At 42.2% G+C, this 26,966-nt stretch overlaps 1 protein-coding gene across 7 annotated transcripts in view; it reads right to left on the bottom strand.

Moving 5' to 3' along the window:
• FAM120B (family with sequence similarity 120B) overlaps positions 1 to 20,315 on the bottom strand; it is an 82,833-nt gene extending 62,518 nt beyond the window's left edge. For 6 of the 7 annotated variants that reach the window (XR_008449042.1, XR_008449043.1, XR_008449044.1 and 3 more), the window contains exons 1-5: positions 20,204 to 20,315; positions 17,921 to 18,068; positions 16,406 to 17,451; positions 13,125 to 13,305; positions 6,459 to 6,554 (exon numbers count right to left, since the gene is read on the bottom strand). Coding sequence is in view for 4 of the 7 variants with exons in the window: in XM_054061870.1 (XP_053917845.1) it covers positions 6,459 to 6,554; positions 13,125 to 13,305; positions 16,406 to 17,425 (1,297 nt within the window). In the remaining 3 variants the exon portion in view is untranslated. The remainder of the gene's footprint in view (positions 1 to 6,458; positions 6,555 to 13,124; positions 13,306 to 16,405; positions 17,452 to 17,920; positions 18,069 to 20,203) is intronic. The other variant, XM_054061868.1, reaches the window with a different exon arrangement.
• Between the last annotated feature and the right edge of the window lie 6,651 nt (positions 20,316 to 26,966).

Below are 26,966 nucleotides of genomic sequence, written 5' to 3'. Positions count from 1 at the left end.
TAGAGCTAGTGCATCAGGAGTCCTTGAAGCATCCACTCATTGCCTCTCTTATAATCACCTGTTGTAATGAACAGACTGGTGACAGGTTTGCCATTTGCTGTCAAACATGTATTCTCCACAAAACACTGTGCAGTAGGTTCCAGTTTGGGAACAAAAAACAAAGTTATCTGGTAAATTTGCACTCCCTTGGCTACTGTATGAAATGTGATTGCAAACACACACAAAAGAACTGTTATCAATTTTGTATAAAGTCTTTCCGGACCTTCTATAGTATCATTCAGTCTGGTTTCTAAATCCTTAATATTTATCCCATGTTGGCATGTCCCTACTTGTGGCACGTGTGAACGAATGTAAAATTTGCTCCCCACTTAAATTACATTTAATCCATTATCAAAATAAACACCAATGCACGTGAAATAACAGAACGGCTAACTGGCTATGCCTAAGAATCCCAATTAAAGACAGAATCCTCCCATAAAGTACTGCTGCTTCTGTAGTTAAATAAAATGAGGTGTGAATTTTAAGTGTGGACTAATTAAGCTACATTTGGTAACACCTTTTCCTTTTTTGTGTGACATGCAGCAGCTGCAGTCAAGTTAGGAACACTTGATGATAATAAATGGTTAAACTGACAAGGTGCTGAAATTTACATAGACATGTTTGTTTAGCCAAGGAAGCCCATTAACCAAATGGTACTTATTCTTTGGAGATGGAGAAAACTAGAAGAGAAGTTAGCATTTTTTTTTCTTCATTGCCTTGATGGATGTTTCTTTTACTATTTTTAAGACTAACTCTCCCATCAAAAGTTTTAACCATGTAAAGAACTACCATCATACAGTTTGTAAGTTTCCAACCTTATTTTGTACGTAACATATGGATTAAGAAAAAATACCAGTTGCTTGACCGGAGTCAGAAATGCGGGTTAGTGATAACACTGGCAGTGAGTGGTCCAGTACAGACAGCACAATAAAACTCAAATAAACTTTTCCTACCAAAGCTAAGCAACTTTAATGTGCTAGACAATTTTTACAAGGATAAACTCAAATAGTTTTTATGGTTTTTGCTTTCTAGAAGGTTCCTAATCAGCAACATATGAAGAGATACACCAAGAATCAATTAAAGAAAAGTACTCTTTCCATCTGAACAGTTTTATTTTAAATAAATTGCATCCAGGGGTATATCTAATAATAGAAATCCTTCTTTCTTCAGAGTAAAGCCATGAACTACATCAATAATCAAGATTACATATCTATATTAAGAGAGCTCAACAAAAAATTCAAGATATCTATTCCATAAACAGTTTCTTACGCTTTAAGAAACAGCATCTACTTGTGCCTGGGAAAAAGAGGTAATGATGAATTATGAGTTATTTTCTCTGGGAAAGAGAATTTGACATTATCTCCTTCTGGAACACATCAGCCAAAAGTGTTACTTTTCTGAAAGGACCTCTTCTACAAGTAATTAAATTCTATGTAGTACCAAAGAGTAATTATATCCATTACATTAACCCTTAAATGAACGATAAGTAAAACAAAGAAACAAATACACTGAAAATTAATGACCCTCCCATCATGCATACAGTCAATCTAAGGTTCTTATACAGTAGATTACCAGAACTGTTCTCTGCTTTTGTTATATCCTCACTACATACTTTACAGCAGTTAGAAAACATTCCCAAAAGACAGAAATTTACTTGGATAGGGAGGAGAAATAGTTTACTTCCTGAATACATCTAAAGATTTACTAAATTAACCTAAAACAAAACAAAACAAAAAAAATACCAACAAAAAAACTTTAGTAATGATAGGGAAACAGAACACAACAAAATACACTTACATATAATTGAGACATCTTTAGTCAAGAGAAAATTCTCCTACTAGAACTGCAGGAACCACAAGTTCCTATGAACTACAGAGAGATATTAAACACTGCATATGGTTATGGTTATCCGCAACATTGCACAAATCTGTGTGAAAACTCTATTCAGTACCATGTAAACTGCAGTCCTTCGGTACTTCAAGAAGAGAAGCATCACACAAAGACCTCCATGCAGGAAAAGAGATACTACTTGCTTCAACACAAAACTGGACAACCAACAAATTAAGAGAAAAAACACCATTGAATGATTTTTTTACCCTTTTTCTTCTTCACTCACACATTTAAAGACATTGTCATATAGAAAGTATTATGATAAACGAGCACTTCTTCAAAGGAATACATAAATATTTATTTCATTTGTTTGAACTTCAACATCTGATTTATGAATACTCAATATACGCACAAGTTGTAGAATGCCTTAATAATATGGTATTGTTGAACTCAAGGCTTATACAAAAGTGATCCTCACATTCATAGCATCTGAAAACATGTCATCATTGTGCATACAAATACAAATGTATAAGTGTTCTGGTTTCAGCTAAAGTTGAATCAGTTTTCTAACTTTTCAGCTAAGCCTCGTCTAAGTAAATTAATTTCTGAAAGTTAATTGTAAGTTTTTCCAACAGTGTTTCTCTCTAGGAGTGCTAACATGGGGCAGTGGTATGCAGAAAGGTCATTGCTTATACTTATTCCTTTAGAAACCAAAGGCCATCCTCAAGCAGAGGGAAAGCCTTAAGTCAGAGGCAAAAAAGGGTCACACCTGCAAGGAGAAGCAGACAGAACAGCTGACCCAAAACTCACCAGTAGAGTATTCCACTCCATATATGTCATACACGGTATAAAATTGAGGGATCACTAGGGTCCCTCTCTTCTTTGATGTCCAGTGTCCCGTGAGGACTTAGTCTGTCTTTTTACTGTGATACCAAACGCCTGCATTCCTGAATTCAGTTCCTGAGTCCAGCTACCTCCTGCCACTGAGTCCAGCCCTGATGTATTTGTACATATTTTATTATTTTCTTATTAATGGTATATGCCTTATTATTATTACTGTTTCATTAAAGCTTTAGTTTCCAACCCACAAGTCTTTTTCTCTCATTTCCCTTTCCCTGGGAGGTGAGGAGGGAATTGAGACCAACTGCTCACATTTTATCTGGCATTCAGGCCAGGCCAGGGGTAAACTGTGACAATAAAGTTAACTGTTCATGTCTATTTGAAGCCATGACTACTGAAATTTCATTTTATAACACCAGTAATAGAACCTTAACACTTCATCGTTTTACATACTCATATAAATACTGAGCAATAAAAATGAGTTTATATAAACGTACTTGCTAGGAAAACTCAACATTAACTTGTCAACAACTGTGGCCCCCTTTAAAGATGCCATAAACCCAAATGCCAATTAAATCTGACCATTAAAAAAGCATTCCAGAGACAGCATTTTGAACATGTGTATTCATGACATATTCCTGTAAGACACAGTGATTATAGCACTGAAAGTATATCCAGACTCCGTGGTCTGAAGATACAATATCCTACACATTTCCAGAAGTAAAATGAAAAGCAGAATACATATATTTCCAGTAATGACTTCAAAACTTCCTCTGTCCCACATAAACTGCACACATCTAAAATAGACCTGCCATGTTCACAAGATATGGATGTTAAACATTATTTTCTTGGATCACAGATCTTCTAACAAAACTCACACTCAGAGATGTTTTTTACCATTTCAGTGTTGCTCTGTTACCGTGTGGGAAACGTCAATCACATTCACTCAACTGAAAGGAAACATTCTAGAAGGGAGAAATAGAGACAGAGAATGCGAGCAAGCCCAGGCACTAATTCACGAGACCGTCTCTCAAGAAAAATACATATACTTAATACTCATTATACTTTAAACATATTCTATGGTATCATCTTACAGCCTTTAGGGTTTGATATTTCATTTCTAAAAAAAGAAAAGCTAACATTCAATCCATCATCTGCGAGCTTTTCAGACGTAACACTTCGGCTGTTTAACACAAAAAAATCAGTGGGAATTCTATTCTTTCTCTTTTTTTAAGAGCAATGCAGAATTTAAAATATTTCTGGTTATGCACATTACAGGTAAAAGTGCATATCAAATAATCTTTCTTCAGACTTTTTAGTATAAATCAAATTCAATAGTCAGGATTTCCCATATTTTCTCCTCAGTACGCATCTACAGCAGTTGTGATGATAAGGTTATTTTTTTCTAAAAAAAAAAGATAAACCAAAGAACCTTCCCAGATTAATTGCACCTGTCTATTTTCCAATAGTCTCCAGTAAGGTTTTTTCACTTTTTGAGTAACCTGATCTTGATTGATAGCTTTGAACTCTAACTTCCTATAACAACTTCTTTAAATTTAGCTCTAAATATGATCCCTGTCTGAAAAATGTGATGCGCTGTTGAGAACCTTATTTGGTGAATTAGAAAGTCATGCTGTGGAAAATAAAAGATGCATGAGCGAATGTAAGGCATACAAATATGGACTGCAAAAATTTTAGAAAAATATTTGTTCGCTGAAGGAACGACAACAGAGCACTAAAAATAAACACTAGAAGTCCTCCTCCCCTTTTTTAATAGTCTGCTTGTACAGTCTTTCATTACTGAGTTAAGATTATGGCTGAGAAGATACTGTTTTTATAAACTCCTCTTATGAGATTGTTATAAACACACACAGCGACTTTAAATCTTGTTTAATGTCACCATGAAGGTGGGTTCTATATGTAGTATGTTTACAGAACAGTAGAATTAGAATACATGAAATTAAGTGGATTTCTCTGCAGAAAGCAAGGAAGGTACTATACTATCTTGGACAGAAAATTTCACAACAATAAATACAGTATATTTGCTATGCAAACTGCAATGTAACTACATAGGCATGGTTTATTCTTCATTAAGTTTGGTTTGATTGTTTTACAAATGCATGTTCACATATCACTGCATGCTGAAATTAAACAGTTGTATGATGCAGACTGATCAATTTTTACTCTGTACATTCATATGCATTTGGAAAATTTCACAGCAATTTCATGCTACCATCAAGCCAATTAGATAATCACTCTCCTAATATGGTATCGGGGTGCTGGACAATGAAACTACTGTATATAAAATGAAACCTTATTTGTATTTTGTCTATATAACTAATTTCTTCCAAAATGGTTCCTTTCAAGACAATTTTGAAAAAGCTGCTTTCTAAAGCGCAATTATTTTTCCTTTGTCCTCAAATTTGAAGACCCTTCTAAATATGCAAGTTTCAAATATGAAGATAAACATACAATCTCAGTGTACCTTAAAAGAAAATTTAGAATAAACCTAGAAAATTAAAATCAAGTAGGCTGTAAAGCAATTCCTAGCCAACAACAATAAAAAAAAGCACATGCATTTCTTGGACCAAATCAGAACAAGGACTGCTACAGAAAGTTCTGGGTACTGAGGGAAGAAGTGCTGCTAATTACCCTCAAAAAGACAAATAGATAATAATTTGTTTAACAAAATACCAATAGTATTATCCATCAACAGAACTAATTAATTTCATATAAAAAACCCTCTGATCTCCTAATCCATACGATAACAGATGATTGGACGGAGAGAGAGAGTTTTGAGAGTACGGATAGAGGGGTTATGAGTACAATAGCATGGGCAAATAAACAATTAGAACAATTTTCCCTCTATAATAACAAAATCCTAACTTGTTTACTATCCTAAACTTGTATTGCATGACACAACACAGGGATAAAGAGAAGAACAACATACATTGCCCAATCTTTTCACTAAAGTGTATTATACTTCCCTGTAAATGTAACACATTCCTCATAACACTGATATCACTAAGAGTATTCATGAATGTGTCCTTTACCAAGCAAAAGAAGATAAAACCACATGAAACACTTCATGCTTAAAACAGCAGAAACAGCTTCACAGAAACAGATAGCCTAATTATTTTAGATTCTTTTTTTTTAGATTCTTTTTGGGGTTTTTAGATTCTCTTTTTGGACTGCCATAGGTGATTCCTGGAACTTTCCCATTCCTGGAGGTGTTCAAGGCCAGGATGGATGACGCCTTGAGCAGCCTGATCTGGTGGGAGGCGTCCCTGTCCATGGCAGGGGCGGTTGGCATTAGATGATCTTTAAGGTCCCTTCCAACTCAAACCATTCTATGATTCTACGATCCCAAAATGACCCTTTTTTATATTCTCTGCCAGTTTTGTTAACACATTCTCTCAAACAGCTTAATAGAAGAATTTTAATATGGCTTTACACACCATTTATCCTGGCCTTAGAGCAGCATTTAAGAATTTTTTTGCTTTGTAGTGCTGATGTTTGAATTAGCATTGGGTTTAACACGACACAGTAATAACATATAGCTCAAAGCTGAATCCTATTATAATTACACAGGATAATTAAAAGCAATAACAGGCACGCAGTATTTCTACTTTACCTACTTGTTCTTTACAGTTGTTTTGAATTTCATACCAAACATGAGATGATGGATTGTCTAACCTGGTATTAGACATCATTATTACAGTTCAGATTTACACACATTTTTACTCTACCTGGAACAAAAGGTTGTACAGGTTGTATCAGCTCTGGCTGCTGGAGAGGATTTCCAAAATAGACAAACCACTCTTTTACCAAAGGATAGGCTCCACCTAAAAAAAGACAGAATTGGATCAGTAAGTCAAATGTGAGTATTGACACTAGTGTAAAAGCTGGAAGCAATGGTGATCAGGATTCTAAAGTTACAGAAGGCACTTCATAATGACTTGTTTGCTCAGCCTCTTCAAAAACAAACCAAGAAAAATCAGTTTTAGTATCTTCATGACAAATCATCAGAATAAATGAAGAGAGTTTGTATTATGTACTAAAAATATGAGTTTAGAATTGGGAACTGTAGCCAAAAATGTAAGTACAAGAGTATGTGGAAAGCATTCTAAAACTGCTTTCAGCCAATTTTAGGCTTTACCATTCCAAGGCAGATCAGGAAGCTGTGGAGGCATCTGGCATAGCTTAGGGACCTACATAAGCTACCTCAGTCTCTCAGGGCTGTCACACTGCCAAATATGTAGGCAGTTCTTAATATGATTCTCCTCCCAACTTGCCCTGACATTTCCTGTGTCAGGGTTTGAGACAAAATCTTTATAAGGAGGCCTTGATGGCTATTTGAAAGCTGACAGCAATGAAGTCATCCCACCATCAGATGCAGAGCTTTTACAGCCCATTGTTCCTAACCTTTTATCTAGTATAAAGGGATTGTTTATGCATAATAGCTCAAGTAGTTTCCTACCCCCTAACCTCACCTCTGCCCTGCCTCCCAGTAAAGTATAGGGTGCCTCTTAAATTAAAAATTTCACCACTTGGGTTGTGCATCTAACTACGTGATGTTTTAAAAAAATATTAAAATAACCTCAGAAAAAAACTCCAGCTTTTGAGAATTTTTGAAATGCCGTCTATCCAATAGTTAGCTCACAACCATTCCAGTGCAAGTCTTCATAAAAACCCCCAAAACAACTAGAATCTCAAGCACTTGGATAGTGTTTTAGAATATTTTCCTGGCAAATCTCCAAGGTTTGGGTTTTTTTCCTTCGCTTGTCCCTTTCCAGATCCACATTGCATAATCCCTTCCAGATCTCACCCAGTGCTGAAGCCACTGTTCTTAAAAATTTCTGGCTTTTATCCTCAATTCCAGTCACCCCGCACTTTGCCACACAAATATTTCTGATACTACATTATGAACTCTAATCAAAACTTCACCCAGCTTAAAAAAAACCAACTAACTAATCTCTACAACAATCCCCTTTCCCTTCACTACCCCAAAGAGTTTGGTCACGTTAATTTCCCAATCTCGTTCATAGCTCAACACTGCAAATGACTGCTAACATGAATAAAGGAGTAGTGTGCTATCCTGCAAGGGCAGAAATTTCTCAGATGGAATTCTAGTGTCAGGGATAATAGAGGGGGGAAAAGAAGACAAAATCTGTTTTACTGCCCTGCTGCTTCTTCCTTCCTTACCCATGGATCTGCAGCACAAATTCCCAATAAAGGTGAACAACTGAATAACCAACAGTTGGACTATGAGGAACAGCATTACACCTGGCTTGCCACACTTCACTGTTCAAAAACTGATTAAATGAACAATGATAAAATGAACAATGCATACACTGGGGGAAAAAGAGCCTTAAAATGCACATTCCTGTGGCTGAATAGTCTTACATCTCAATTATAAATCATTTCCTACCATAATGTTACTTCATGAACAGAACCCTCCAATTTGACACCCAAAGTCAATTTCAGAAACTTTCATCTGATGTTTTAGGATTCTCTGTTAAGATTTATTATGTAAATTGCTCTGCTTTATTATGTAAATTACTTTGCTTTATTCAATGTGTTCAATTCATTCAGCCACTCCAGTTCTAGCCTGGCTTCTTAAGGAAGCAAATGTAATACAATTAGGACATCTGTCATAATTAATTTGTGGGTGTACTGGTCTGTTACAACTAAACCTGACAGAGGAGAAGAGTTTTCAAATGTATTAAATTCCTAAACATTTTGTGAAGTTGGTGACTCAGCTGACAGAGTGATCCTGAAAGAAAGGCAGGAAAGTCAAGTTATCCACTGTATTCAAACACACTAGATGGCAAATCAATACACAAGTATCTATGAAAGAGCTAGAGCTGGATAAAAAGGTAGATGGGATTTAGGGAAAGCAGAAGGCAATAAGGAACACACCTGAAAATACCATATATTGCAGGAGGGAGTTGTCAAGGACATGCAGAGAAGTTAAGAGGATGCTAGGGAGAAGCATGGAAATATAAAAATTTTGCTGAGGGGAAGCTGGCAGGGAGAGTCACTCTTTATGAGTTCCACAACTCACAGAATAGCTTATCAAAATGTCTCTCGATTCCAAATGCCAGTAAAATACTATTTTTATATCATCCATTCAGCACAAGCACAGTAAAAAGAGAAGCCGGTAAGAAATCTCTAGTTTTGCTCTTTTAATATATATGGACGCTGGTACAGGATGTAGCACCACATCAGCTGAATGTTTTTTAGTATTATAGATCACTAGCAACAAAAATATATTACTGCTCACATAAGTGGCCAAATAAATACAGCTGAAAGCAAGGTCCTGCAAACTAACAGCACATTAACATACCAAGAACAAAATGGAGACATGATTACTAAATGCCAATCCTCCCTGCATGGAAATATCTCTAGGGAAAAAAAAAAAAAAGTCATTTTTCAGACTTTTTCCGTACAATGCACATACAGAATATCACCAGTGACATTAAAAAAATAGCAGTTCCCTTCATTTAAATAGATTCTGAATGAGCTGTGGAAGAACTGCTTAGGCAGCTTAAAGAATATTTCAGCCATGCGCATAATACCAAAACATGAGACATTTGGAAATGCAGTTTTTTACACCTCCTCTATCTACACCTGCAAAATGCCAGCCCTCCTGAGTGGTTGCTGGTGATAACTGCCAAAACTTCTGCTAATGGACTGTTTTGGACAGTGTCAAAGCAAGGATCAGTCTGCCCTGCTAATGTTAGAACTGGCAGCGATGCCAGGACTTCCAGGAGCTGGCCATGGGCTTAGGCTACGTTACATAACCTCCTAATCGGCAACAGCCATGCAGGTGCAGGTATTTCCATGGACTGAGCTGTTGCAAAAACTGCCAGCTTTGTTCTGTACGCTTTGCAAACAAAGAGCAAGCCTGGCTGGCCTATCAAGATACATTATTTACTGTTACTTTTCCTTCCCACTTGAATTCTTCCAATAGTACTAGTTTTCCTGGAATGATGCTAAAAGTTGACAATTCATATATCACTATATGCAACATTTCACTTAATGATGGAAATAGCTCAATTAATTATAAAGATACCTTTAAAATACACAGGCAACAAATGCCATGCTGTCAGGATCACCGTAAACCCCCTATTTATTTTGGAAGGGGTAAAAATAAGCCTGCGATTTTAGTAACGTTTCTGTGAGTAAAAGTATGCACATGCTTGACAAAAGCATAGCTTCACAAGCAACTCTTACAGCAGCACTGCTAACTTTGTCAGGCAACCACTGATTTGTGCATTCCCACACCCTGCCATTCCCTCGACCCATTTCACTACAGCTGTTTGCGGCTACACAAAACATCAGATGGGGAAACAGAACCAGGTTGATTACCTGACTGCAAGAAAGGGAGGGAAGAGAGAGAAGGGCTATTTTCAATTTCTCGAGCCAGGCCACCACGCAGTTGCACAAACAGCTGCACCAATGCAACCTGAGAGGTTGCACAGGGACTGAAATGAGCGGCTGTGCAATAGGATTACTTGAACTGGCACCGACAGCAAAAGAAATGCTTATCACATTATGGCTTGAGGTAAAGTGGCATAGTCTAGGCAGGTCATTTCAAAGGATATGACAACATCCAGCTCCTGTGGATTCTTGGGTCTCTTAGGCATGCTTGGAAATCTCAACCTAGACATTCAAAACCAACAGTTTCTTGTTTCAGGGTAAGGGAGACAGTTTAGGCTATTTTTAACCTGTTCTTACTAAAATTGTAACCTCTGTTTTTACTAAATGTTGGTTGCTTCGCTGTTCCTGTTTAACAGTAAATAAGTAGATTTATGAACTGCACATAGGTCAGTTTTCAGCACTGGAATCCTACAGCTAAGCGATCTTAAGCATCCATCTCCACTGCAAACTGCAACATTGTGTAGAGTTAGCCAAGTTAGATTCAAATCACAGAATCACAGAATGGTTTGGGTCAGAAGGACCCTTAAGGATCATCCAGTTCCAACCCCCCTGCCATGGGCAGGGACACCTCCCACGAGACCAGGCCGCTCAAGGCCCCATCCAACCTGACCTTGAACACCTCCAGGGATGGGGCAGCCACAACTTGACTGGGCAATCTGTGCCAGTGCCTCACCACCCTCATCGTGAAGAATTTCTTCCTAATGTCTAGTATAAATCTTCCCCCTTCCAATTTAAAGCCATTCCCACTTATCCTATCACTCGATGCCCTTGTAAAAAGTCCCTCCCCAGCTTTCTTGTAGGCCCTCTTCAGGTACTGAAATGTTGCTATAAGGTCTCCACAGAGCCTTCTCTTCTCCAGGCTGAACAACCCCAACTTTCTCACAGCAGAGGTACTCCAGCCCTCAGATCACTTTCATGGCCCTCCTCTGGGCCCATTCCAACAGTTCCATATCCTTCTCACACTGGGGATTCCAGAACTGGACACAGGACTCCAGGTGGGGTCTCACAGAGCAGAGCAGAGAAAGAGAATCACCTCTGTTGACCTGCTACATCAAATGCGCTACATCAGCAACTGTATGACAATGGCAGCAGACTTCACGTGGACTAATTTAATCAGCTGACTCCTAATAAACTGCTTTTTAATGCTAATCCAAAGTAATTCTACATTATGCTACAGCCTACATACAGTGTAGGTTACTTCTTCCCATCCCGCCCCTCATGGAATTATGAAACACAGTCAGCTTGACCTCAACTGAGAGAAACCGGCAAAGGATTCTACTTAGTTTGTAAAGCACCAAAATTCATTATAGGTTTAGCAGCAAATTCCTAAAAAATAATGCTGACATTTACTTATTAATTCCCATACAGACACTGATCTACACTCTGGACTTAGAAACAACTGTACACTGTAATAAAAAAATGAGCCCGTGAACTACTAGGAATTGACAGTTAAAGCAGTTAGAAGCAGACACATGCACTAAAAATGCAGATTTGATAAGGGTACCCATGCAGGAACACTCTACCTACCTTTCTGGAAGGGTTAAGGATTGAGGGTGCACTATGATTTACTTTAGAAAATTATCTCAGGAATTTGAAGCATGAACTGAGAATAAATAACAAATTATCTGTAGGTTTATTCTAAAATCACTTCCTTAAAAGAAAATCTCACGTTCAAATTTCTTTTTCATTAAGATTCTAAATTAATTTTTCTGCATTTCAATTCTAATCTTCTTCACCTGAGTACTACAAACAGTGTAAAACAAATAGTGTAATACAAATGCAAATCAGCCTACTACCTGGCCATCTCACAGCAACAATTATTAATTAGAGGTTTTGGTCTGGGTATTTCTGAAAACATCAACCAATATCCTGCGCTGCTCAGTGGAATAAATAAAACCCAACCAAGTTATAATTGTCTAAAAAATTTAGAGGCAGTAGGCCGAAAAATGAAAAATGACAGATGTGCATGACCACTGCTGAGATTTTAGTTACTCGCTCTCCAAATGACTATATAAACTCTGATTCAGTTTTTCCTATTTTTGTTTCCTATTATGGCATAACTTCAACCTCCAGTTGCTGAAGGAAGTCAAGTACTTAATTACCTTTCACTGCCTTTCTAAACACACAGTTCGAATATTAGATTTGATGGTGGTGCACTTTCATCAATAAATTTAAAGTGATTACCAAGGAGAAATGAACACACTAAAAGGAATAAAAGTTCAGTACATTTTTAATTGTCAACTCACTGCCTAAAAGACACTGTAAGGGTAACACTTAACTAATAATGGAAGCCTTAAGAACATAAAATTTGTCCAAGGATGTGAATAAAAAATTCTCTGTCTTAAGGCAGAAGAATGGAAGCACAGATACACATACCTGCTACAAAATCCGTTTACACAACTGGATAAATAAATCATTTTCTTGCACTTTCAGGGAAGAACTAACAACCACTGACATTACTACCTGCCCTTGTATTACTACCATAACTATATTTAGCTATCCACTGTTCTTAAAATTGCAGACTGAAAATCGATAGAAGGTAAAGCTATAACAGTGCATTACTGGTTTAGAGAAGTGTATTACAACTCACGAATTCATCAGGAACTACACCTACCAAAGAAATATAAGGTTTCATAACCTCTCAAATTTTTAAAATCTTCTAAATATCATTGTTTTGTTCAATCTTTTGGTTATTAACAACTTCTAAGACTTCTCATTTAACAAAGAAAAAAAACCCAATTTAAAAAAAAATCTCCAAAAGCACTGAAATTGAATAGTACAAATAGTACATAGAAAAAGTGCAGTTTCTTTGTCAACTTTTCTTCTGATTCTTCAAGAAGTACACTTCAGCTACCCACAGTTTATCCTAAATGCCATACCGATGTAGCCACTGAAGCCATGAATCCAAGAGTTCATATTTCAAAACTGGAAGTGTACTTGAATAATGGTGTAAATAGTTTAATCCTTACCTTTTGCAGATTCCAACAAGACAGAGTAAATATGCTGACGAGCAGGACGGTAGATAAGTGCCTGTCCAGGAATCTCTGTGTCACATTCATCTTCCAAAGAATTGCTGCACTCAATCTCTCCATTACTCAGGATATTGAAGATTGCATAATTTTCAGATCGGATATGCTGTTCTTTAGCTAACTGCTTGTTCAAAGAAGGGAGAAAGTGTTATCTACTAGATTAAGAAGGATCAAAAAATAACAAAATGTATTCACTGTTGGAGGAAATAGTACTTTATCAGTAGAAATGGAGCAAACGACCAGAGAGGGAACCAGTGCTTTTTCAGATAACACCAGTACAGAATATTTTCAGACATCTATCTTTTTATGGACAGAAATCCCTACGGAACCCACCATCGCCTTCCTTAGCCCCTTCTTGAATTCTTAAAATTTGGAGTTGGTAACAACAGTTTTTTAGAATGTAATTATTTTTAAAAAGAACTGAATTCAGACATAGAAAAATGCGCTTCCCTCCCTTAGTCACCTAAAAATATATCTTTCCTCTTTAAATAGTGAGTGAAGGCATAAGAAAACTCAAAACTTTCCTCTAGTGAGGAAAAGCAGGTCTGCAGCCTGCTGCTGAAAAGCAGAATCACAGCATCACCCAGGCTATGTGTTAACCATGCACTGGATGCGGACACATTTGGCTACAAGCAGCCTCAGTACTAACAGGGAGCACTGGTCTGGAGCAGCTTAGAAGCAGAAGCACCAAAGTTGCTTTCAGGCAGTGCAGAATTTTAACTGGTAGCACTTGTAACCTGGACTGGCCACAAGTAAAGCCAGATACACTTTCTAGCTCACAACCTCGGACCAGAACTATGGGAGGGTTCAAACAGCTGAATGAAGCCAATTACTTTCATTGGGTGCCACTAATAAATTATCCCAGACTCGTGCCATACGGTGAGCAGGCACTGAAGTATCTCTGCTCTGCATTCCCTGCATGGTTCACGCTATCTGTATTATTTGGGTTACACAATCCACACAACTTTCTCAGCCTCTTTCACTGGGAAATACCAAAGCACTGGCCAGAGCCAAATTCACCATTTCTGCAGAATTCCAGCATCTGCAAACCTGGGAACTCAGCAGGTCAACGCTGCAGTAAATCACTGATCAAAACTATTTCTACTGAAATATACATTCAGAAGGAATTCTCAAGAGCATAAAATGAATGATAGACTTCTGTGTACAATGCCAATCAACACAGCATCTTCCTATAGCAATAAATTAATAGTTGCCCTGAAAGAAATACTTCAGTATTCTCAGTATACTTAAACAATGTAATCCTCCAAATCTACCTTCGTACAAAACAAACCCAGAGATAAGGATTTCTAAGCACCATTTGAATGAAGCACTGAACTATTTTACACAAACCACTGTCACAGGTATGAGATCATCTGAAAATACTAGTGTCTTGCAATTTGCCAATAATTTGCATATCTGTATGTACTAAAAAAAACCACAAGCTGTGGGTTTCAAAAAGTATTGCTATATTCAATGCTGTATCTCAAAAAATATTTCTGATTTACACCTATAGTCAGCTCAAAGGTTATGCTCCGAGAGAAGCAGCAACAGGAGGCTATGCACTCAAGGCTGGAACTGAGCTGTGTATGTCATTAGCATGCAGTTCAGATTATGTTCAACATAAGCACAACTACATATATGTTTCAAAATATAGAGCTAAGCAGACATATTACCTATACAAATATTTAAATACCTGTAACAAAAACAAAAGACAAGTTAACATGTCTACAACTTTGACTGTAATTTCCTTGGTCCCTGGACTCAGCCCAGGCTTAACATAGGATTTATGCAGCAACAGCGAGCCATTCTTCAATGGAGTTTCTAAACATTATTATTTTATTACAGAAGTAGCTCAGCACGAGGCTAGAGAACTGCAACTCTTCACATGAAAGATCAAGACAAGAAATAACGACCACTTGTCATAAAGACCACATAGTACATCCTCCTAAGGAATAAGGATATCGCCACTGTTGTCCTGGACATAATCCAGCCTAATTACATTCTGGCTAATTTTTCCTTGGACTTCAAATGAAAATAGTATTTTTCAACACTTTATTAGAATGCAGGGTTGTTAGGTTTTGTAAGTAATGTCTTCTATCTAACTACTACAGTCAAAAGTGATATGTATTTTATCTATATGTGATTAATAAAAAACCCCAAATATACTCACAGTTTAGCTAAAATGAGCATTGCAAAGGTTACAGTGTAGTTTTTAAATGCTTTAAAGTCTTCTTATAAAAAAGAAGTTTAAATCATAAGATTAGTTTGGAAGTATATAAGGAAACAGAAAAAAGTTCTAAAGAAAATGCTGAAGATAAGTGAGATAGACAAAAAAAAAAAGACTTTATTTGAAGTCTATAAGTACCTAACAAAATAGGAAGTAATGGATGGGTAATGTAGGATCTAAAATACACTATCTCGTACAGATTCTTTGTAATTAAATCTCAGTATGTTCTCTTAATGGCATGAATTTACAGAATTGTACTCTAGACTCACTGCTATTGCATAAACTCTGACACAAGACAGCTCAGTTTTCTGTCAGCCAGACAGGCTACCCTAGCTAATACATCCAGTCTTCCAGAGTGATCCTATCTGACTGCATTGTTTCTCATCCCAACACCAGCACACCTCTGCCCATGTGGGAAGCCAGAAGTGAAATTTACTAGTGCAGCCCTGGCCTTTCAGATTTAACAAGGCACTGGAAGTACTTTTGGTTTATTCATTAACTCTGAAGGATAATTAACCTGATCCAAAAAAAATCACAAAATACAGCAAGTTTCCTCATGTCCATCACAAGCGCAATTTCAACTTCTGCATTCTTAGCACAGCTCCCTTGGGTATCTTGACTACATGGGTCATGCACAGCCAACCAGACCATTAACAAGCTGTCACTGACTCGTGGGTTCTCAAAGCAAAAAGCAAGGCATTGCATCATGCAACACATGGTAACTGCATCTCTTCACCCAGCTATAGACTATACAGGAGCTACTCCCCATTATTTGACCTGCTTGATGCTTCAAAAAGAGAGGAATCACTTTTACTAAAATGTGCTGCATCTGCCCTCATCCAATGCATCTAATAGTCCTAACCATGGCTGTACTTAACAGACAAAAGATTTTGCTCAAGGAAATATAAATCAATAGGTTCCGTGTACTCATTACCAACTTCCACTAAGCAGTCATGGCGAGAAAGTGACCATTAAGCTTTATAAAACAAGTTACCTGAAAGATTTCCTTATCTTGACACACAGCTGTTTCTTGTTGAAGAGAGAACATTTGGCAATTTTTCACATTAGGTGGAATCCATGGAGACTGCTGCCCGGGCAAAACATAGGACTCCAATCCTCTGTAAAGTAATGTCTTGTCTGATCCCAAAGGTAGCATCTCTTCCAAGTGTTTCAGGCTGCTGTATGAGCATGGAATTTTTGAGATGTAATTTGCTACAGCTAGAAGTATGTTTGTTCTTCTGTCATAGCTGTTATTCTTGTGGGGACTAGTGACTAAACATTTATGCCAAAAGCCTTCCAACAAGCTTTCTGGAACAATATCATTGCCCAGCAAGCAAGCAAAAAGAGGGAGGTGTGTCAAACTAAGACCCAACGCACGGCAAAGATCTTCTCGAGAGTACATTTCAGTGACCAGTCTGCCCACATGGAGCTTCTCAATGGAAAAGTAGGGGCATGTATTATAGATGAGGTAGTCACTATCTTGCCCCAGAATTCCTATGCAATTATGTTGCAAACCATACGCAGCCACCTCAAAGTCTGCCTCTTGCAATGTGCATACTGTTTTTTGACCAAGCGACTTCAGTGCAAAACGTGTAAAAGTAGGCAAAGCTGAAGGAACAACAAACATTCCTCTCCCTGGTTGTTTCCTGTGAGTTTTGATAAACTGAAATATTCTGGCTATTTCCTTGTTATTCCGCAACCTCCGTTTAATCCACTCATCTCTCTTTTTCTCTTCTACCACTCCATCAAAGTAAAACACCAACTGGATACCAGCTGCTGTAAATGCTTTAATAAAGTCCTCTAAATTGGCAAGGTACTCCTGCCACTGGCCCCCACACACCCAGGATTCTGGTGTGTACCAGTATCTAACACAACTCATGGCATCTACTACGATAGCAGGTGGGAAATCAGGATGATTGATGCGATGATTTTCTGCCATCTCTCTCAGATCTACCGTTTTGCATACATCAGGGCAAGTTCTTGCCACAAATCCCTGCAAGCCTTTAATGCCCATGGCTGATCTCTGAAACTCCCAGCAGTCTGAAAGAAGAAAAAACAAAAAATAAAAGTAAACCTAAAATGCAATACTGAGAAACGTAATGAAATTCTACAATAAAAAAACCAAACAAACAAAAAGCACAACAGCTTGGAAACTGAAGCATTATTTTTCTGCCTTTGCTGATAGCTTGTTGAGTTGTCCTGGCCCTTAAACAGTTTGAAACAGTTTTCTTCCCATCAACAAACTGGACATAAGTGCCCATTCAATTTGCTTTCCATTTCTGATTTTTAGATCAGTAAATGCTGTAAATATCAAAAGGTATTCATAAATATGATTTAAAAAATTTCAGATTAATAGCACAAAACATACAAAAGTACACACTGCTATTATTACATAATTAAAAGCTTTATAACATCTTAGCTGGCAGTGTACTATATAAGAATTAATACATCTTTAATTGAAGCCCACGGAAAAATAAATACTGAATAACTTTGGAAATCAGTCTCATACCTTGATTGTGCAAATAGCTCAGTTACCATCTGAGTTTATAGACAGCAGTCTACTGATACAGCACCAGTTGTAATACCTCTGTTCTGCTTTGAAGCAGAAATTCAATCCATTTTACCATCCTGTCATTTGAAGATGTAATTTTCAGGACCTGTTTAAAGAATCAGAGGTTTGCTTCATTGCTGCATATGGACAGAAGGTAGGACACTGCCTTCTCTATGATGCTACTTCTAATGTTACCTGGGTGCCCTTGAGACTCAGGCCATTTGTTTTTCCAGGAAAGCTGCATCTCTGATTCCAAATGGTTTGAGCGCTGATAGGTTATGGGGTTTTTATTACTTTCCATGGAGATCTAGCAATGGGTGTGAATGTCTCCATCTTTCAATCCCTAACACATGCAGTCAGACTAAATGATCTGAGGACACTATACAGACACTGCACGTCACGGCAGGCCTTACTTCTGCAAAAAATGTATGCATCCAAGCAAGTTTTAGTTATGATTAATATGAGTATAGAGTCTGTCCTTAGAGGCCATGCACCTAGACCAGGAAGTACGGTAAACAACTTACTAGCTATACTGTACTGCAATAAATAGAAAGAAACATTCTCCTGCCTCCTCCCACCTGTATTTGAAGCATTCCTCTTGCTTAACGATTTAAGTAAGATATAAAGAGTATCAGAAAAACATCCACGATCAGTTATTAGTTTAGCTTAATCAATAGAAAGATCACACCCAAACACATAAGCAAGTGCCCTGGCCACTACTAGCATTTTGATATTACTGTCACATCCACTGAAAGCATAATATAAAATAGTGAGTTTACATTCTGTCAACCATCCTATTTCAGTCCTGAACAGGAACAGTCACATTAGGGAAATCAGTCCCTAATCCATCACAATAGCAGAAACTAGACCAGGTTAAATCTTCTGACTTGAGAAGTTCTTTCATCAGAGGCACCTCAATAAAGCTGGCAGAATCAGCACCAAAATGCTCTATGCTGTAATGCTAAGTTTCACAAGAGTGGAACACATGCATAGTTTAAGGCTGCATGCTTACTTTTAATGTTACTTGTGTGAAATGGAGATATAAGGTTACTACAGGATCTCAACTACACTGCTACTGACCACATGAATCTGCATGGAGGGGGAAAAGGTTTCTCCACAAAGTAAAACAATCAGAAATGTGTGTCCCACCCTCCCTGTTTTATACAGACACAAAAATTCAGAGATGACCCCTACTACTGATACCAAAAATGCCAGCAAACAAAACTCTCTAAGCCTCATATTGGAGTTTTAGAAAGCAAGCATCCTTTATCAGGCCTGGGGAACATGAGGGGGCAATCTCCATCGTGTGCAGCGAGATAAGAGCTGTGGACAGAATGTATTTCCCACTTAAACACACAGGGATAATTTTTTCCAGAAATCTTATGCATATTCTATTACTTTCCAAGATCTATTTCTAATGTTATTATGAAACTTCACAAGAGTCAATACTCTTGCTAATTTGGAGCTGCCTCCAGCTCTCTGCTTGACCTTGCGTTTGAGATAGGGAAAGGCTGCAGAGATGGTTACAGAAAAAGACATATCTGTTCAGCACATATCACAGTGCACACAAGATATGATCTCCAAAGAATGAACAGTGTGTGGAAAAACACTGTTTTAAAGAAAACACACTATCAGAGAAACATTCTGTCTGACTTTCAAAGAACACAATTAGATGAAACTTCGCTTTAGCTTAAATCAATATTCCACTTTTCGTAGCAGCAATTACTGCTTGTATGAGTGCAGACCACAGAATCATGGAATCGTTAAGGCTGGGAAAGACCTCCAAGATCATCAAGTCCAGCCATCAACCACGCCTATTAAATGATCTGACGGCTACATTTTACCTCCTAAAATGATACCATTACACGCGAAACTGGCAGCAAGCAACCACTGTGGTACAGATTTTATTGTGCCCATGGCAACACACAGCACTGCAAAGGCCTGTTGGCAGAAACGTTCAAAACGACCGCTTCTGCCCTCCGAAGAGCCTCCTCGCACAGGGACAAGAGGTAAATCCTCCCTCCTCGAGTGACAAAGGGCAAAGTCCTCCCCCTGCCGAGGCGCAGAGACCCGGGGCCCGGAGCAGGGCCCGGAGCGGGGCTCAGGCTCCGGCCGGCGGTGGCTCCGGCCGGCGGTGCCGCCCGCCGCTCAGTGTAGGGCCGAGCCGCTCCCCAGGGAGGCCGGGCGGCCAGAGCCCCGCACCCCCACACCGCCGCCCCCCACCGGCGCCCCCGCACTGACCCGGCCGCCGCTTCCGCTTCCCGAGGGGGCGGGGTCGCGGGAGGCGGGGCCGAGGGGCGGGGCCGTCGCCATCCCTGTCCCTGCCCGACCCTGCGGTGATGGGCAGGGACACATCCCACCAGACCCGGCTGCTCGAGGCCACATCCAGTCTGGCCTTGAACACCTTCAGGGATGGGGCATCCAGAGCTTCCCTGGGTAACTTTTGCCAGTGCCTCACCACTCTCATCGTGAAAAAATTCCTCCTTATGTCTAGTCTAAATCTGCCCCTCTCCAGTTTATACCCATTGCCCCTCGTCCTGTCACTCTATGCCCTTGTAGAAAGTCCCTCCCCAGCTTTCCTGTAGCCCCTTCAGGTACTGGAAGGTCACTATAAGGTTTCCTGAGGGCCTTCTCCAGGGTGAACAAGCCCAACTCTCTCAGCCTGTCCTTGTATGGGAGGTGCTCCAGCCCTCTGGTCATCTTTATAGCCCTCCTCTGGACCCCTTACAACAGCTCCACATCTTTTTTATCTTGGGGTTCCAGAACGGAACACAATACTCCAGGTGGGATCTCAGGAGAGCAGAGTGGAGGGGCAGAATCACTTCCCTCGACCTGCTGGCCACGCTTCTTTTGATGCAGCCCAGGATACAGTTGGCCTTCTGGGCTGTAAGCATGCATTGCCGGCTCATGTGGAGCTTCTCATCGACCAGCACCCCCAAGTCCTTCTCTGCAGGGCTGCTCTCATCATCGCCTATTCTGTATTGAAACTATGGATCGCCCTGCCCCAGGTGTGGTTTCATGAGGTTCCCACAGATGTACATCTCCAGCTTGTCCAGGTCGCGGAGGGGCCGCTGTGCCCTGAACAAACCCAGCTGGGACGGGAATGGGGTGGGGGAGGGTGGATACAAGGAGAGATGACAGCATTGCACACTAAAATTGCTTGAACATCCTCTGAATTGCATGTCAGAGATTTCTGTTGGCCCATGGCAGCACAGCCCGCTGAGTAATGCTGGCCCAGATTAAACAAAGTAGCCCAAGGTGGCCTGGTGGGAGCTTTCTTGCAGGGGGAGGGGGCCAGTTTGCTTTGCCCGGCTCAGCACTTGCTGGTGGAGGGGAACCCCTGTTTTCCTGGGGTGCAAAGGGCCTGGATGCAGGCGTGCCGGGAGCAGGACCCGCTTCCACCCCACCAGCAACAGGTGGGGACCTGAATAACTTCACATCTTTTCAGGGTGGAAAGAGGGACAGGGGGGAGCCGGTGGGAGGATGAGATCAGATGTTAATGCCGGTGAAAAATTAAACAGAGCGGTGCTCTAGGGAGCACAGATTAATATATTTGGTGACTCTGCATGCACAAAGCCTCACCATTGTAGCCGTCTCTGAATGCCTGTGAATAGGATGGAGCATATGTGGCCTGTCACCGCAGGTGCCCACATCTGTTCGTCTCCGGGCAGATGCTCTCAGAAAAGGGGAGAGTGTTTCCAAAAGCTCAGGCCCACCCCATCCATACACATCCTCTTTCTTGTAATCACCTTCTGCAGAGGAGTTTCTGCCCCCTTCTTCTCCTTTCTTCCCCCCTCCTCCCCCCCTCCTTCCTTGCACACAGAGAGATGTGGAAAGAAATAAAAATAACTCAAATTGGAAGTGGCTCAGAAAGCCCTGGAAACATACGATTGAACCGCTCCCCCCGCCTACGAAGTTTATTAGCAGCAGGTTTTGCACTGCAGCCAATGCACAACACGCAAGATGTGCACGTCATGCAAAGGGGGCTGCAGGCCACAGGGGAAGAGAAAAACCCTTCGTGCATGAAGTGCAGTACAGTAAGGCAGCGTGCTGCTCTGACTGCCATAGGGAAAGAGCGGTCTATGCAGCTACTGTCTGGAGTGGAAGCTTGCTGCTACTGTTTAGAGAGACGATGATGAGCAATAAAACTAGAGAAAAGAGGAGAGAGCGTTTCCCTATGAGAACCGGTGAATGCCAGCGATTATTCCTCCTGAAGTCAGTAGCATAAGGAAGTATTTCTAGCCATCCAGTGAAATCTTGTAGCTGGAATGCAAAACACTTTTCTGAGAAGGGGCATCATGTTTGTTATTCCAAGTACATCATCTGAGCCTGATCACTTCCCCTCTCCGCTCGGTGACACCCTGCCAAGACAAGCCAGGCCTCAGCACTCCATGGGGTTTGTCAGGCTTGCCTGACAGGGCCGATGGGGTGCTGGGGTGCCAGGTAAATCTCAGGATCACGGGATATTTGGGGTTGGAAGGGATCTCAGAAGGTCACCTAGTACAAATGCCATCCGTGGTTTCTAGCTTCGTGAAGATCGTGAGTGTCCTTGGAATTAAAGGTGGGCCAAAGAGGCCAGTAGTCCCCAAGCGGGGCTGAGCTGTTCCCCAAAGGGGAGCGGGCAGTGAGAGTGTTTGAATTGCCGCATCCCAAAGCAGAGACCGGGGGAGGCAGCGTGACCCTTCCCCTGGGTCCTGATGTCCCATCGTTCCCGGGAGGTCCCCCTCTCGCAGGGGTACGCAGCCTTGAGCGACGACAGCTCACGCACCAAGAGTGACCAATTTTATTCCTCCTAGTTTGCCCCAAGGAAAATGCCGTCGGAGCAAACCCGAACAAACAAGTAGCGCAGGGGAGGGGAGCGGAGGGGGTGCTGAGTTTCTCCCCGTGTGCAATCAGTAAAACACATATAGGGGCCACTTCGGGATTTGCCCGGGGAAGGGTTGGAGAGCAGCTGGCTGCGGTAATCTCCTCGGGAGACAAAGGAATGCCCCGTCCCAGGATCACAGGTAAACACATAACCATTGTCATGAAAATGAGGGGCTACGATAGGGCCTGAGCAGATGATTTGCGATTTGAAAAAGGGAGCTGGCGGGGGAGGGGGGGGGGGGGGGGAAGGCCCAGAGCTGCTTATCTATCATCTGGCCTCGCTGTGTGCCAGCTGAGCCACGCGACTGCCCTTTCTTATTCTAATCAGCACATGCCTTTGCAACTTTGGGCTAACCTACACGCTAAACTTCTTAATCCCTCTCCCCGCACACGGCCGGGGCGGCGGAGCGCCCCTCCGCGCCCACCCGCCTCGGGCTGCGGAAACAGCCCCGCTCACCCCGCCGGAGCCCCGTCCCGGAGCCCCCCTGCCCGCCTTCCCATCCCAACCCCATCCCTGCCGGGGTACAGGTGAAGGGGGAGGGCTGCGGCCAAGGGGCGGCAGCGCACACATACCTCCGTAGGGACTACAGACCTAATTAAAATATTATGCACACTCGGTTACACATAGCTCCACACGTACGCGTCCCTGCGCCGAGGCACCGTTCGCCATATGCCCGGAGACCTCCGTCCCGGGAAAAAGCAGGGTGGCGCGCCAGCGATGGCAGCGCGTCGCCCTAATTAACAACTCCCGCCGCCTCCTTCCCCCCCCCCTCCCTTTTGAAGTGACTTTTCCCATAATCTGGCTCGCTTAGAAATAAAAGCTACGGCTGATGGGGAGCTCTCGGGACCGTAAATCCTCGCCGGGGCAGCAGAGGGAGGGCTGGCGTTGCGGGAAGGGGCAGAGAGGGACCGCACAATAATACCCCACCAGCCCGAGGCGGGGCCGAGCCACCGCGTCCCGGAGCCGTGCGGGGTCCCGGGCACCGCGCCCGGCTCCGGGGCTCCGGCAGGGTAGGGTGTCGGGAGGGAGCGGCCGCCCGTGCCCGGCGGCGGGGCAGCGGCCAAAGGGGCGGCGGGGGGCGGCGGGCGAGCGCGGTGCGGAGACACGCGGTTGGGAGCGAAAAAGCGCCATTTGGTTGGGAGCAGATGGCTGGCTGGGGGGCTGATCGCGTCTAAAGGCGTGTCATCCCCCTTCAGCGAGAATCCCTAAGGGCTCCCCTTGTCTTCGAAATCAATGAAAATTAAAGTGCAGAGAATGGATGAATAGTTAGACCTCGAGTCCCTCCTTTGTTCGCCTCAGCTACTGGTGGGCAGGAGTTAAACTACAACAGCCTCCTATAGAAACACTTAAGTTAAACAGTCTCCCCGTTAGCCCAGCATCTGAAAGAGAGAGGGAGAGGGGGGAAAAAAAAGCAGAAAAAGGAGCTTTCTGCTTGATTTCCCCAATACAGAATCGCGTGGCATAAATTAAGCCGGAGAAGAATGAGCGCCGTGGGCAGGATCCTGCCGGCTCTCACGGCGCCTTTCAGTCACGCTCAGCAGCGGTAATCGAGAAATCTGTGCCACGTCAATTTAACAAATACTCGGTACCGAAGGGGGGTTGTTAAGGATTTGGGGGCAAGTTTTTTTTCGGGTCTTCCCCCCCCCCCCCCCGCTTTCGCTAGGTTAAAGCCCTCGCGTGTGTAAATTTTTATTTCCATTTTTTTAAGCAAGGGATGCTGATGGACCAACTTTCTCGTAGATTAAAAGATCGGCGGTGATATATCACTTCTCGGCTCCATCGACGAGCTACCCCCAAATTTCAAGACGAATATTGCCCCCTACCCTTCTCACTTAGTAAACCCGATAGAAGTGATTTCCAACACCACCCCCCTCTTTTCCCGGGAATAACGCCGCAGCAAAGCTTTCGAAGCAGCGGCAGGCTACTTGAAAAGATGTTGACGCTAGGTGGCAAAAGTAATGTACGGTTCAATCCGGAGCTGCTGCGGGGCGCCCCCCCCTGCCCCGGTCCCCTCTCCGCTCCCTCCCGGGACGCCTTCCCTGCGCCCTCGCACGGTGCCTGCGGGACGGCTGCTTCCCTCGCTGCCCCGGGTATAAATCCGGGGTGGAAAAAAAAAAAAAACAACAAACCCCGAACATTCCTGTACATTTAAGCTTTCGCTGAAGTGTCGAGGAGCGGGGAGAGAGAGGGAAGAAGAAGAGTACCTGGATGTAGATGACTCGTTCGACCAAAAGTAGAAGTGAAGGATGCAGAAGTTGAGCGGCAATTCATTACGAAAGTCTGGATCCTTTTAAGTACCGAGGGTACCTGCCTGGGTTTGGGGTAGGTGCCACAAGCCCCCCATTCAGTGAAAGCGGGCAGCTACAGTCCTGGAGCACTGAAGAGGAGCCGGGCTGAATGAACTCATTAATGATTTTCTTTTAATTGGTACTACTCAATGCTTTTACTTTAAGAAGTCTTTAAGATTTTTTTTTTTCTAGCGCATTGTAAGATAATTTGTGATCAAGACATCTGCTTCAATGAAAGTCACATTTTGCCATGCAAATGCACGTTTCAACCCAATAAAGTCGCCATAATAAGGCTTTTAGCACGGCATACCTACAGTGAGGTTATTGTAGCCAAATCCTGTGTTTTCGCGCACAAGCTTAATCTGTGCTGAAATGATCTGTTACAATTAAAATGACATTTACAGAGACAGTTACACCTTGCATCCTAATGAATCCGCCTGCGCCTACCGAAGGTGTTTAAAGAAAGGGCCCGAACAAAGTAGAAAACCCTGCTTCGAGTGACATTCCAGAGTCGCCCTCCAACTTTTATCCCTCACTTCCATCCATCATTAAGAAACTGCTCAAACAGTAATCATCTCTGTCCCTCTTTCACCGCACCAGTAAACTCCCTTCCATGTTTTCAAGATCAAAACAAAAGTTCTAGTGTCTGATGGATATGTAAAAAAAAAAAAAAAAAGGTGACGGTTGGAGTAAAGTTGGGGGGTTTTGTGGCCGCACTCTCTTTTTTTTTTTTTTTTTTTTTTTTTTTTTTTTTTTTGACGGAGGGGGGAAGTGCTGGAAGGGATTTCTTTAAAAAATGTGCGGACATTGTTGTAGAGGCAGTAGCGTGCGCCGAGGGGAGCTCTTTCTCTCCCTCGCATTGTGCAGGGAGCAGGTGCTGTCTACATTACCATACAGCTGAAAGCACAAAGAGCTAACTGATTCAGCCCTCACACAATAACAAACGGCCTTAATGACAGCCACGCGAACGACACACACCAAACTCACTTTTTACTAAGCTGAAGGAGGAAAAAAAAAAAGAGAGAGAGAGAGAGAGAGAGAGAGAGAGAGAGGTTGCTGGTGATGATGATAATAATCATAGAGGGGTGCGGGACCCGGGCGGAGCGGGTTTCTCTCCGGCAGCGGTGGTGGCAGAGATGGCACCGCGAAGCCCCGCAGAGGGGTCCCCTCCGCGACCCCGCCGGGACCCTGGGGGACTTCCCCCCTTTCCCTCCACCGGCGGGATAACCGCTGTGAACGGAGCCAAGGGAAGAGCGACCACCAGCTCGGTTCGCTCGAATCCATATCCCCCCCACTCCAATTATCCCGGTTATACCAGGGGAAATACGGTGTGAATTTCAAGGGATCAGCTCCCCCTTGTTGAGTCTCGCTGACTCCCACATCCCTAGTCCCTTTAAAGCCGAAGATGCCCCCTGGAAGTGGTCATGAGTACCGAGTTTTACTTTTTTGGGGGGCACGGCGGCTGCTTTGTACGTTTCGAGAGGTAATTCCAGCCCTCCGTCCCCGGGGCTGTTTTCTCGCCGGAGCGTGTTGCGCTGCGTCTCTCCGGTGCAGAGGGGGTGTTACCCTCTCCCCGGAGCAGAAGGGGGATTCTTGTGGTTACCAAATTTGCAGGAATGTAAATGAGCACGTTTTGTGAGCGCGGAGGGGAGGGGGAAGAGGGTTGCACATTTTACAGCTCACTGACCATTTGGCGATCCATTGAGAGGAGGGTTTGGAAAAGTGGCTCCTTTGTGACAGCTCTAGCCAGATTGGGGGGCTGCTCATTTGCATCTCATTAGGCATGCAGGCGGCCGGCGGGATATAAGGGAGGCAGGCGCCCAAGGAGAGGCAGATCCTTAGCGCTTCA

Source organism: Cuculus canorus, chromosome 3, assembly GCF_017976375.1.
Source record: "Cuculus canorus isolate bCucCan1 chromosome 3, bCucCan1.pri, whole genome shotgun sequence".
NCBI lineage: Eukaryota > Metazoa > Chordata > Aves > Cuculiformes > Cuculidae > Cuculus > Cuculus canorus.
Note: the sequence above shows the minus strand (reverse complement) of the source record. Positions and strands in the feature narration are given on the sequence as shown.